General features: G+C 38.5%; 1 protein-coding gene across 2 annotated transcripts in view; it reads right to left on the reverse strand.

Annotated features, from left to right (window-relative positions):
- ZFAND3 (zinc finger AN1-type containing 3) overlaps window positions 1–14,137 on the reverse strand; it is a 135,320-nt gene that overhangs the window by 16,495 nt on the left and 104,688 nt on the right. For both annotated transcript variants that reach the window (XM_036380248.2, XM_036380247.2), the window contains one exon: window positions 3,029–3,199. In XM_036380248.2, the coding sequence (XP_036236141.1) occupies window positions 3,029–3,199 (171 nt within the window). The remainder of the gene's footprint in view (window positions 1–3,028; window positions 3,200–14,137) is intronic.

The following is a 14,137-nucleotide window of genomic DNA, read 5'->3' on the forward strand; positions in this document are numbered from 1 at the left end:
AGATACATCTACATTAAAACACTGTTCAGTATGTATAAATTTTCCTTTCCACTATGTCTCACTAAAAATCTCACTGGAGGATTCACCAGGACAAATCATCAAAAAATAAGATGATTTCCAGTACTTTTAACTTTAGGACAAGAAGATACACAACAGGAAACAATTAAATTGTTGGTCTGTGGAGTGAATTTGGATTTTAACAAGACTGTTTCAGACACAGCTTTGGATCAACATTTTTATGCTTTAAATCCTTTTTTCTTACATCCAAGCAAACGCACACACTCATCATTCTGAAGATGGTGTTTGCCTTTTTATCGATCCTGATAGCAGATTTTCTCTTAATGTTTAAAACTGGGAGGAGTTTCCCCCATTTTTCCCATTGCTTTAGTTCAGGATTAAGATGCCAAGAATTTAATAGCAGTGGTTCAAAACTCAGTTCAAACAATGTTCTATGCTGACCATTACTTTTGAAGAGTGTATGTGCTTATTTTATACCAGTTGATTCTATCTCATCACCTCCACCTGACCACACATCATTCATTACCTGTGCTTCACATTAGGACAGAAAAGTATAACCCAGTCATGTGGATTTAGGAAACATTTTAAACAAAGCACAGTTTGACAGATTTGTTCTACTGCATTTCCATCACGTCCTCCCAGGGTTTTTGAATGGGCTTGTCATTCATGACCTAAAGCAAACTAATTTTACAGACAGCAGGGCAAGCTAGCAAGAATGGTTTCTCAGGCAGCATCTTTAAAACTGACCAGAGACACATGCTGCTGATCACTGGTAAAGCAGTTTGGGTGATGTGAAGCTGAGGTGCCCAGGGTGGCTCAGTGGTAGCATTTGGCTTGCTTCTTATTAATCTGACTATTAAAGGTAAGTGGCACAGGGTATGCCCACACTGACATCACATCAGAGCAAAGATAACAGACCCTTACTGCACACAGTATTAATGAAACATTGTAACTGCACAGAAACCAAAGATTTCCAGTTTTTTTCAGCCACTTGGACACATGGAAATAGACTCCTGCCTTCTATTTTCTCATTAAAAGTACAGAATAGAAATGTTTATAATCCAAACTATAAACTGTTTAGGATGGAATACAGGAATGCAAATTTTCATCTCCTCACTTATTGCTGAGGAATTCAGAATTTTTTTCACATTCATGTTTTATTAACACATTTTATGAACTTTAACAGAAGTATTTCCATAAAGCTATATATATCCAATAGAAGAAAATTAAAGAATAATTCCTACAACATTTATATTACAACAGTATTGAATTATGGAACCACTTCATGAAAACTTGAGAGGAACCAGCTAAATGTATCTGTAATCCAGTTTACAGAAAAAAAGGCAGGTCTTATATAATTTTAAAAACATTACTGATCAATGAAAGGGCTTTTTAAAAGTTGCTTTCAATGTAATTGCTCTTACATAGCTCCAATATTGCAGAATGCAGGAAAGATTAATGATGTTACATAATGGTTAAGCAATCATTTTTCCAATCCACCCCAAAATTCAAACTCTCCCACTATTTGGGACCATTCTGCAATTTCAATCAGGTGCCTGTGAGCAGGCTCAGTTGTTATATACTTGACAACAGCAGACCAAGAACAGAAATTCCTGCCTCTACCATGCTGAGCAGAAAGAGCCATACCAAAATGTGTCATTGATAGCCCTGAATTTCTTCAGTTTGATAAAAAAAATGTTACCAGACACTTCAAAGTATCCTGACACATGATTTCCATAACAGGGATTTCAACATTATAGCTATTGATTTCATGTTTGGTGGCTTCACATATCATGTAAGTTCTGTGCCAGTGCTCCAATGTCAAAACAAAGCCTTATCTCATGTCCAAAAGAGCCCAACACAATAGTAATCTCTAGAGCCTGAGGACAGACAGATGCTGAAGAAGAGAACAAAGCATAACCCAAAATCTTTGCAGCTTTCTATCGCTTCTCCTCACTTGGCATTTGGTATTCAGTATAGGATTAACCGTCTCTGTTACTACCTTAGCCCACCCTTCCTCTCCACACTGCTGCCCAGAAGGACATGCCTTCTCTCCAGATAATGGTTTCAACACAAGATGTTGTATTTGACAGGTGCAACATGAATTGCACCTATCATTTGTGCAGATCCCTTGGAAATTATCCCCTGTCTGAGACACAATGGAGTAACTGAAACAAACTTCTCCAAATGTATCAATAAAACGACTGTCAGAGAGTTCAATGCAACCCTCAATACATGATTATATGAAAAAATAATTAGCAGGTAAAACTACCACATGCCATTATCACTGGGTCTAACAAGCACATTTAAACCAGTTAAGAACACAATTGTTCCATGAAGGAGAGAGCATCTCCTTTGGAATCCAGTCACATTAACATGTTCTGAATAATGTTCTGAAACATTATTGTTTCAGAAGATTATTTGCATTTAATGTGAAACCCCAATTTAGCTGCCTGCATGGGATTATTGTCTTCAATTCAAGTGCCTGAACACTGTCATCAACTTTGGAAAAGCCAAGTTGGATGATTTTAAGTGTATGGTGAACAGTAAGTCTTCCCCACACAAACTAAGTGTGAGAATGGAAATATTTTCTGTTAGAGGGGGTTTTTTGATTTAAGTTTTCAATATTTATGTAATTATAACATCCAGAACCAGCTACTGACCTATGTTCCTTTACACCCTATAGAAACCTTCTTTGCATATTTATTGATGTGCTTTGTGCTTCTTCTCCTGTCAAGTGGGTATGATGCCCTTCCTGCCCTAAAGGGAACTTCTGAAGCTGAATTCATTAATATCTGGCATCTCTTGAGACAAGGCATTAAGGCCAAAGTTTTAAAGGGGAAATTTGAGGAACTAATTATAACTTTTTGCTACCAATGGAAGCTATAGCTTCTGTTTAAAGCTTCTTTGCAAGCTGAAAAACACAAGTGTTCTCTGTATTTCCATGTGTGACCCAGACCTGAGCACGGCTGCGTTCGAGAGCCGGGTGCTACTGCCGAGCTGTACTCACCACAGCGACACGATCCCAGCTCCTGCTGTACTAGTTCCAGTTTTGTTTGGCACTGGAAGCATCGACGTCTACTCTTCTGTTTGGATCGACTGGTTTCTTCAGGCCTGTCATTACTGTCATCCAGTAGCCGTGGCCGTTTCACAGGAGAAGCCTCACTCTCCGACTGTGAATCTGTTGTATTCACAACAAATATTTTAGGAAAAATATTAGAATTTCCTTGCTGAGGCATCCCTTTAGACAGACTGAAGGTATATTGCTTTCAGCTGATATATTGCTTTCAGAGGTATCACAGCAAGCAGTGTGATATCTCCCATTGTATTGCATATGCATGTTTTCTTAATAACCAAAATGAGCATCAAGTAAAGGACAAATTATCTTTGTTCCCTGTAAGAACACCTCCTGCTATCAATACTGAGTATAAAGTGAACTGATTAGCTTCCTTCCAGCCTTGGCTGGGTCATATGGAGATACATGTAGAGCATACACCATCCTAAACAATTGCAGGCTTCATCTGTTATCTCGTTTATTTTCTCCTGCACCGCCTTCGGTGTCCCCACACAAACTGACTGAAGTGATTGAAAACAACCTAGCACAGGTTTGACCTATTTCCTCCCTGGACAGGAGGGGGATTTTTCAAGCACAGCATGTAAATTGTATCTCTTATGACTGAAGGCAGTACATGAAAGCACCATACCGTGCTTCCCTCTCTTTTCACATGGATAACAATTTAAATGTAAATTAGTATACACCAACAATACAAGCCCAAACAAAATAAGCATGATCTGTACATACATCCTATAAATTCCAAATGCCCAGCCATTTCTAAAGTATTAGTCAGAATACTATTTGCATTAATAACTTCATAAATTTCAGCTTGTAAGAAAATGGTTTGTGGAAAGCCTTTAAGAGTTAAAGTTTATAACAGTCTTACTTCAGGTAGTGTAGTGCCTTTTCTTTTTTCAGCCTTTCTTATTTTTTACAATGGAGAGTGTACTGACAACGGTTCTAGAGTAACACATGGAATGCACGTTATTGACTGAACAGTGAGATGCCCAAGCCTTGTTTTTGTGGCATGTCAGAGACATGACATTTCAGTGGATCTGCTGCTCTGCAAACCAAGTCAGGTCAGAAAAGATATTTTCCCTTCCCAGATCTGTGCACAGTAGAATCAGTGCTGTATTTCTTTGTAATACAAACTGCAAATAAATCTAATCCCAACTGTACTAAAAATTAAATTGTTGGTTGCAGTGCTGCAAGGAGCTGCTGAAAGACATTACTGCAATCAGTCAGTATTCTACTGCATGATGGTGAGCAAGGAAGAAAAAGCCCATTAGCTGAGTTAAATCCCTTTACAACCAACATTAATCCAACAAATAATAGGCTAAATCTATCTTTTTGCCAGGATGGTAACCCATTGAATATGTCTGTACCATTATTCTAAGATTCCATTGCTTATGTCTGCTTTGTGCTGTCCTGGATTAGGCAGGAGAAGGTAACTGCCATGGATACAACACTGTCCATAACCTTGATGTGTCAGCTATCTTACCTGAGCCACTGCTGATCAACATCATGACTTTCCTTGAGTAAACACCTAAAGGAGTCAGACTTGGAATACATGGTAGCTTCTCCCTTGGGGGAGGCTCTGTTAACTTCTCCTGGCTCCTCACATGCAATACAGACTAATTCACATTTCTTACCTGTGTTTCAGCCCTTGTGGCACAGTGTTTTTCCTGTTGTACCCCACTGTTCACAGACATTACAAATAAACACCTTGCCTCACTGGGGCCTATGTTGTTTGTTTCTGCCACATTGCTCTTAAGATAGGCTGAAAATGTGCCTGGCTTTCCAACAAGTATAAAGTTTCTGTATCTCACATTTCATAGAAGAGTGAACTCCTTTCTGCACTGCATATAGGTGATAAGTTTTTATTAAGCTGCAATGATTTTATCTGATGTGTGCCTCAAGACAGCCACCTTTTTGATCAGTGTCACAGATTACAATTTACACCTTACAAAATACATATATTAGGCCTAAACTAACATTCAGTACATAATGTACTCCACCTCTGCATGCCTGGCTGTGCAGGAGCCTTGGCAAGGAAAAGAACGTAGTGCATAATGCATTAATACAGCTATGGAACAACTAGTCCTGTCTTAAATCTCTGGAGATAACAGTTCAAGGAAAGATCCTCTGAACAGACTGCCTGACTCCCTGAACAGAGATCCCAAACTCATGTCCCATGGACACATGTTTTCAGAGTGGCTAGAACACCAGGCTGGGGTGTATAAGGACACCCCCTCCAACAGGCAGATTCTGTCCTGTGAGCTGGCTGACTCAGCGTGCAGTAAAACCTACCCCAGCCCACCCTGCTGCCCCAAATGGAAGATGCACATCATTTGCAGTTTATTCACTACTCAGATACACTGCCAGTATGGAACAGCTGCCCCCCCCCCCCATCTTTGCCTCTGGAAATATAAGCCATTCTGGTAGTTCTCAGAAGCAAGTTTGGTATTCTGAATTACACTGATGGAAACCATAGTGGTCTGCTGATCCTGAAGTCCAATTCATGGCGTGAGTCAGGCAGTGTCTAATAAGTTAATGAAACCATACGCCTTAATGAGAAAAACAGCTACCTCAAGTCAGGCTAGTAGTCCCACAAATGAAAATACTTAATCATACACTTTCAGTTAATTGGTAATGACTAACTGAATATTAACATGAGTTGTTCATTATCATAGAAATTATAGATATCTCATTTTTTACAATGTGTATCTCTCTGCCATAAGCTAAACCACTTAGCGCTGAGGCAAACTCAACCTGGCTCTCAGGGACAGCACCATCTCTCTGATCACTGATTGCCCAGGACCTTGAACACAGGAGTCCAAGCTAACACTTATCACAAACCAGACCCACAGCTCACACACTTCCATCTTCCCATGGGCAAGTACAGCAAGCAAGGAGAAAGCACAGAGCAGAAATCAGACCTCTTAGAGTCAGTCCAGTGTGGATTTCTTCCAGATCACGTTGCTTTTCATGATACTGGCACATGCAGTACAGGACACAAGATACATCTTCCAGCACCTGGAATCTTGCAACCTTAAAGTTCAAAGATCTGATAGCAAAATGAAATTGCCCTACATAGCTTTACTACCTGGAGTGCAACTGAAAAAAACCCCCTAGGAATACAGGCTGAAGTGCTGCAACCAGAATCAAGAATAAATGCCCAGCATGAACCTTTAAACAACCAACAAAGCCTACAGAGAAGAGGATTCTCTCAGCCAATGACTGACAGTGGCTTTTCTCAGAAAGTTGGTTAATTCAACAACAGTTACTTCTTTCTTTGCTTGTAAGAAACATTTTCCATGCTCAACTTACATTTTATTATTGCACCTAAACCAACAAATACCCAGTCCGAGAGAAAAACAAAAATGCTCTTCTTCTACCCACAGATGTAAAAATCATAAAACTTCTCTGTAAAAATGAACAATAAGGATTAGAAATCCCCAAAATTTCAGGAAGAAACTACTAAGCAGAGTAACTGCCATTGACACATCCCCACTGGAAATTTAATTCTGAGTTAAGAAGCAAGGATTCTTCTGATATCTGATGGTGGAGATCCTTCTAATTGTGAATCAAACTCCCATTTGAAATGAGAGAACAAAGAAGTTCAGTTAGGCAAGGCTGAAACTGGAGGCTTGTCTGGAATCAATAAGCAGAGCAGTGTTCTTAAAACTCTTATGTCATGAACAGAGACTTACATTTGTTCCTCACTGTCCCTGTTCTCATCTTCATTACTCATATTCTCCCCTCAAAATTTTTCCAAAAAAATGGTGCCTGAGCTGATTTTCACTCCCTTACTCTCCAGCCTTGGAGGAGTTTGCAGGCTGCATGCAGATGGCATCAGTTCCAATCATGATGGCTCCTCCATGGCATTTGGGGGGAGAGTGGGATGCTCTAGGCCCAACAGAGACATGGGCTAAAAAAACTTAACAGGGAAGGAGGAAGAATGGAAGAGATGGGAAAATCATAAGAAAAAGAGGATCTCTCCTCTGCTGCTGCTTTGTTCAAGATGAATCTGTTTAATCTCTGGTTTCATGACAGCTTTTGAGGCACTCAATCAGGTTTTTTTCTAATCATAAAGAACCCATCACACAGACTGGCATTTATGATCTCAGCTGTCTGTGCAAACACCAGAACAAGCAGTCTTTAATGAAACCTCAAACATTACTGCCATCTCCCCTGAAACTATTTTAGAAGCAGCTTAAACTGTTAAAATCTCTGCCCATGAAGAAACTTGCATAGTCACAGACAACAACAATGTAATATGGATTACCTAAAATTTGAGCAATAGCTTGTTGCCAATTTCTAGTTGGTTTGTTTTCTTTCTTTTATAAAATTCATTATTCTGTTCTTAGATGAGGGATTACTTAACTGGCTGGCATGTTGATTATGCATTAAAAATTTCATCTAGAAAAAACTGCCTCCATACAAATCTTCCCTATCACATTTACCAGAATCATAATTTAAAATAATCTCTCTAGTTCAAATGAATCTAAAATTAACACAGTGGTTCCAAAACCCTTTTGTTTGTTGACTATTAATAAAGAAACAGAAAATCAAGACTAACACCTCATAAGCCAAGTCTGACAACTGTGACTGCCTCAGTCCCTCCCTGTTGCTGCACAGTGCTGTGGAAAATGTTATTCTGAAACTCTGATATTTCATTGAAATGAACATCTTATCTTTTCTTCTCACACAATCGTGACTGCATCTCAAGGCTGTGCACCTCTTTGGAAGCACTACCAATCATAAGAAATGTATTTCTATTGTGAATTCACCTCAGTTTTTTTTTAAAACACTACAGATGTCTCAAAAATATCTTACATAAGCCCTTTGGTAATATTTAACCACACAATCTCTTTTCTAGTATCATTGCAGGGCCTTTAGCATCATTATTTCACCAATTTATTTTTTCCCCTCCATAGAGTTTAAAAGCAACAGCACTAAAACTCAATGTCCCTAAACAATGTGGAATAGAGAGACCGCATGGGAACAGTCTCTATAGAACTCACATCCCATCAGTTGCTTCTTTGCCTCAGGAGGCTCTCCATGAAATCACACTGGAGACTATAAATAACACCCATAAGTTGTATTACATAAGTTATTATTTCTCATCCATCACCAAAACCATGCAACAGTAGTTGTTTCCAGCTCTAATGAGTAAAAACAACCAATAAAAACCCCTCACAACTTTCAGCCTAGCTGTTTGAGACACATTAGTGGGAGAACTGCTGCAAAATGTTACAAATCTGAAACATTACTGATGTGCTTCAAACTCTTGACAGAAAAATTCTCCTTCCCGCTTTGCAATAGAGCTAAGAAAAAGGATTCCATAACAGACTTGAAGCATTGGATTAATTTAAGAAAAACCCCAAAAACAAACAATGAAACAAACAAACCCTCAAAAAACAAAAAAGGAACTTAGCATGTATACTGCTTTGGGTGTAAGTGGTATTTTCATGTTCAACAACAGCATGGCTTCATTTTTCCAAAATGACAGCTGGCACACATGACATGTGTTGCTAGAAAAGAGGATATACAGATACATGTATCCATGTATGTGAGTGAATGGGTATTAATTATATGATTTCAGGAAAACAGACAAGTGTGGGGGAGTAACCATACATACAGTTTGGGTAACATTCCACTTGCACATAAGAAAAGGCTTTCTTACTGTAGGGGAGAGCTGACACTGGCATAAGTTGCCCAGGTGGGTTTGTGGGGGCTCCATCTATGAAGGTACTCAAAACCTGAGTGGAGACAGGCCCCAGCCTGCTCTAGGTGACTCTGCTCTAAGCAGAGCAGATCTCCTGACCTCTCTCCTACCTTCAGCCTTTCTTACTTCTAAGATTCATGAACAGGAAAATAAAATTAAAAATTTTATACTAATTCCTTCCCACCATTCAGTTTTTGTTCTCCTTTAAACCCATATTGCCAGTATTGTCACCTGGAAAGAGGAAGTGTAACTTAATGAGGGTTCTAACTACCATCTCTAATGAAACAGAAGAGACTAATCTAATGAATGCTGAAAATGTATGAGAAATAGCAAACTACATAGGCATCTGCATGCATTTTAGCTAAGGTATAATTAGAAAAAGTGTGAAAATGGTATTATCCTTTCCTGTCAATAAAACTCATAATTGTTAAATTTCGTGAAAAGCTAATTAGTTTTCATCTTGCATTTAGGCTCCCATAGTACATCTGCTTTACATTTAAGTTTTTGCATTACTTCCCCCATACTCTCTGATGTCAGCATGTCTTTAGTTAAATGAAATGTTAATTTATTTTCTCAAACATTTGTACTTATATACCAGATTGATTCAAACAAGCACATATCTAAATGTATTCAGGCACCTGTACCATACAGTTCCTTTGATGGATTAACTTCAGGCATTTCAATTAGTTAGAACATTTCCTGAGGCAATGGCCACCTCTACTGCTGCTGGCTGACAGAAGGATTTTGTTTGTTTAGAAAACTACATGAGTGGGGTTCCTTTCCTGAATTACACCCATGCGAGAAGCCTGAAAACCTCCAGAGCCACAACAGATGAGTTTGTGAAGAGAGAACAGGTTGGACATTCCAGGCCTGCTGTTCATCTCATGCTCCAAGGGTAAACACCTGAAGAACGTGTTTAAGAACAGCTGCTGACAGCAACATCATACACACTCAGTGACTGCTGGTGTGTACAGGCATGAGGCAGAATTCTCATTGCCTTAACTACTGGGGGCAATTGATGCAGGGTAGGAACTTGATACTATTCTAAGGATGCTAAGGGAAGCTGGTTTAGGTTGTTGGTGGGGGTTTTTTTAATGGCTCACAAGCAGCATGTCATCTTCATATATTCAGACTATTATAAATAATGAACCTTGAAAAGGCCAGAAGAGAAAAAGGGCCACGACACTAAACTCAAAAAAATTACAAAAAAATATTTTATGGTGTCAATTTGAACTTTTCTCATTATTAAACAATGTACTTTAATAGTACAGGGCTAGGGCTGGGAGAGGGACAAAGGCTGATTCTGGTGACACTTGAAGTTAGAGAACAAATGACATCCTAAGTGGCCTGAATAATCAGAACAGGATTATTAAGTGAAAGGATAATGCACACTACAAATAGCTAAATGGAAGAACAAGACACAAGTAGAAAGAAAAAAGGCATAACACTAATACACATTATGAAGAACCTATGAAGACAGATCATGAACATCCTGGCCATTCCTCAGCACCTGAAGACTACTTAGTAGTATTCAAATATGCATATTTACATATCTGAATATGTATGTAGAAATACACACAAATAAGCTCACACTGGTCCTGATAAAATAGGAAACTTGAAAGCATTCAGCAATATCATAGTTTTGGTTTTGCTGACTTTAATGAGAACCTTCTTTTGCTTTGTGAAATTCTCTAAAATATGATTAGCAAGAATAGATAATGTTATAAATATTTCATATTTGCTACTCAGCTGCAGCGTGCATAAATAAGCAGTGCTGCTCTGCTTCCAAATCCTAGTGGTATACTCCAGCTATGTCCTCATCAATCAGATGGTATACAGTATTCAGGAAGGTAATTCTTCAAACTAATAGCCTAAAACAAGTTCTATATAGAAAATATTTGCTCTGTTATTTTTCATTCATACACAGAGTTTGCCTTAGTAGACCCTTCCCCCATTGGTATAATGAGGGTTTTCCAAGGCTAAGAGAGATATTCAGAAGAGGAATTGTAAAGAACTCTTGCCTGCTAGCAGTGAAAAAAATACTTACCAATATTTATCTTTCAAAAAACTAATTTTTCTTTTAAGTGCAGAACTTCAGTGATGTCATTAGTAACAGAAATCTTGCAATGAGAGACTATAGCTCCAAGGATTGTACCTGATTAATGTCAAGGAAAAAACCCTAAGAGTCCTTATATTTTGATAAAAAAATTCCTGAATGCATTTGTGAGAAAGTACATTCTGAAATGTACAGCTAATTCATCTTCAAACTTGGTTTTAATTCCATTCCTTTAAATAAAGCTTAATGATTTATATTATATAGTTTATATTTTGACTGTGTTACTTTGGGGCCGGGGGAGGGGGGTGGGTGAGGGGGGAACAACCAACCCTGGCAGAGGACACAATTCCTGTACACCTGGTTGGTGTCTACAGTACACCAGAAGTCAGAAGTCAGGCTGGTTTACCAGGTAGTTCTTACTGTTTGGACAGCTTCTACACAAACCCGAACCAAAGACCAGGGAGAGGAAGAACAGATCAGTGAAACTTGGAGGATGCAACAGTACATGCACTGTCTTGTATCTTATATCCAGCTGCTTTTCAATCCTCTTTTGCTCCAAAATTTGCTCTCATTAGTTATTAGTTATTCCTCAAAGTTCATGTTATGGAAATAATTTGGAACAGAAACAGAAAAAAGACATCATTTGTATGTTGATGGAATTCTCACACAAACAACTTCCTCACTTTCTAGGAAGTTACACTTTCCCCGTGTGTGTTCAACAGACTAAAGAATACTTCCAAAAGGCTTTTAAATTACCTTCATTTATTTTTGAAGTCCTTATGAAAACTGTGATCTAAATGAAAACACTGAAAACTTGTTCTTAGAAGTTGTCTGATGCTCACTGAAATAATTAGTCAGAATAGAGATCTTCAGGAAGAGTCAGATGAAACCTTTGGGGCACTCACATCAAAAAGTACAGCAGGAATCCGATCATGGATTTGTTCCCTGCGAGATACATGTGTTTTAAAGTAGTAAAAAAAAACCAAACCTGAATTAAAAAGTAAATGTAAGTGGCTATTTGTTTCAAATCTATTTCAGGCCAGTTATTTAATGCTTAACTTAATTTCAAAAATCCCCAGTGCAGTAAAGTAACAGTTTTAAAATTATAAATTATAAGTTTATAATTATAAATTTAAAATTATGTGTATCATTTGCTAAAGCATACCTGCAAGGAAGCTGTCTGATCTGAACAGATCAGATCAAGATGCTGACTGCTGAGGTAAAATCAATTCAATTCTTCAACCTGACAGGAGCCAGGCCTTTAAAGTTAATGATCTCAACTATTCTTTGTGACATTCTCCATATTGTCAAAATTAAAGCAAACCCTAGGCTCCCCAAATCCTCTTCCAGTAGAGTGTAGGTGAGAAATGCAAGACATACAACCCTGATTTCTTTACCCTTGAAACTGAAGGGGATGTGCTTTGTTTAAAGTTATGAGATGCAATTTTTCCAGCAGTCTCTGGTTATACTTAACATTGCTCTCCCTCAGAGCTGTAGGGAGAGCAATGTTAAGTAAGGGCAATAGATGTATATTCTTTCATAGTATACACCTACTGTCAGAGATCACTCAATTGACCGTACAGATCTTTAGAGTTCTGAAAACTAAACATGGCATGAAACCACTAAAAAATAATCAAGGTAAAGCTGTTTCATTTTAACCAAAATATACATAAAGGACATAATATTTGCTGTTCAGTTTCAACAAACTCAAGACAAAATTCTTTGTCATAATTCCCTAAGACTTTGGTAAAAAGAGGTGGCAATATCTGAATTTTAAAAGACAATAACCTTTTAATTGCGTAGTTTTGTATTTGGCAACAATTTCACCAACCAGACTGAAAAACATCAGCCCATAGAGAAAATGTAGTGAGAAAATGTTGAGGGCAGCAGCACATGTTTTTTCAGGACAGGAGAGTCTCATTTACAAAAGCACAGGTCATTCATCAGCTCATGGCCCAAGAGAACACTGCTGCCTGGACTGCTCTCCCAGATCTTTGCTTTGCATTGACCATCCCAACCCTCCCACCTTTCCAAGAGTCTCTCTCCTTGCTCTTCTCCACAGAGCTTGAAGTGCTTGAGGCACTAAATGCTTGCCTGTACTTCCAGACCTCAGTTCTCATTAAGTGCTACAAATGCTACTGAGGTTAGACTAAGTATCTCTAAAGACTCACATCGTATTTGTTTTCCGTTAGTGTCACTGAAAAAATTAGGTTGGAAGGGATTTCTGGAGGTCATGCAGTCCAGCCTCCTGTGCAGTGCAGAGTAAAACATCAAAGAAATTGGATCAGGTTGCTCAGGGCCTGGTACATTTTCAAAAATTTTCAAAGACTAAGACTTTACAGCCTCTGTGGGTACCTGTTCCAGTGCCAACCAGAGGGGAAAAATCTCTCTTCCCTTAATCAGCCAGCTATACTGTTTCTAAGACAGTTAATCCAGACAGTGTTTATTCCTATCATCTGCTACCTCTAGTTTGACATTCAAAATAATTTCCTTATTGGCTGACAATTCAATGTGAACTCCTCTCAAGAGATCATCCTGTCCTACTGACCCAAGTACATTTTCCTCCAAGTTGTTCTTTTTGATGGGATTCAGAATTTGGAAATGAAAACAGATGAAAAAATTGAAACAAAAGCAGCAAAAGGAGATAAAGCCATGTGAAAGCCGAGAAATGGACTTACACAAACCCAGAAAGTCTTAAAGGGGTTATTTAGTGAAGAATAAAAAAGTTTCAAGGGCTTATCTGAACTGTACAAAGGATAAAAGAAGACTAATTTGGGTGATTTGAGAGGATAAATAAAGACAGTGGGAACAACAGTTTAAGCACTTGGAGGACATTTTTTGTTAGGATGCTGAACTTGAAATGACCTCAGAGAGCTGGGAGTACTATGAGGTACTCAGAGGTGTGTGTGTGTCAGCACCTGCTGGGAGGTCACACAGGCCAGGAGGCCCTTCTTCCCCAGCCACAGAGAGATTCTGATTATTGTGTTTTACTTCTGTTTTACTGGGTTGGGTTTTTTTTCCTCTCCACAAGGGAAAAAATGATTGATTCTTATAACCTATGAACCTCTGAATAACCAAAATCTACCTGAATTATTGCACGTTTCTGCCACTCACACCAGCATATACCAAATCCACACCAGCATATACCAAATATCTGCATAACATAGTGTCCTGGTTTCCACTGGAATTTTCTTCCTAGTAGCTGGTACAGTGCTGTGCTTTGGATTTGGGATGAGAATAAACACTGATGTTTTAGATGTTGCTAAGCAGTGTTTAC

The sequence above is a fragment of the Molothrus ater genome, chromosome 3 (genome assembly GCF_012460135.2).
Source record: "Molothrus ater isolate BHLD 08-10-18 breed brown headed cowbird chromosome 3, BPBGC_Mater_1.1, whole genome shotgun sequence".
NCBI classification, from domain to species: domain Eukaryota; kingdom Metazoa; phylum Chordata; class Aves; order Passeriformes; family Icteridae; genus Molothrus; species Molothrus ater.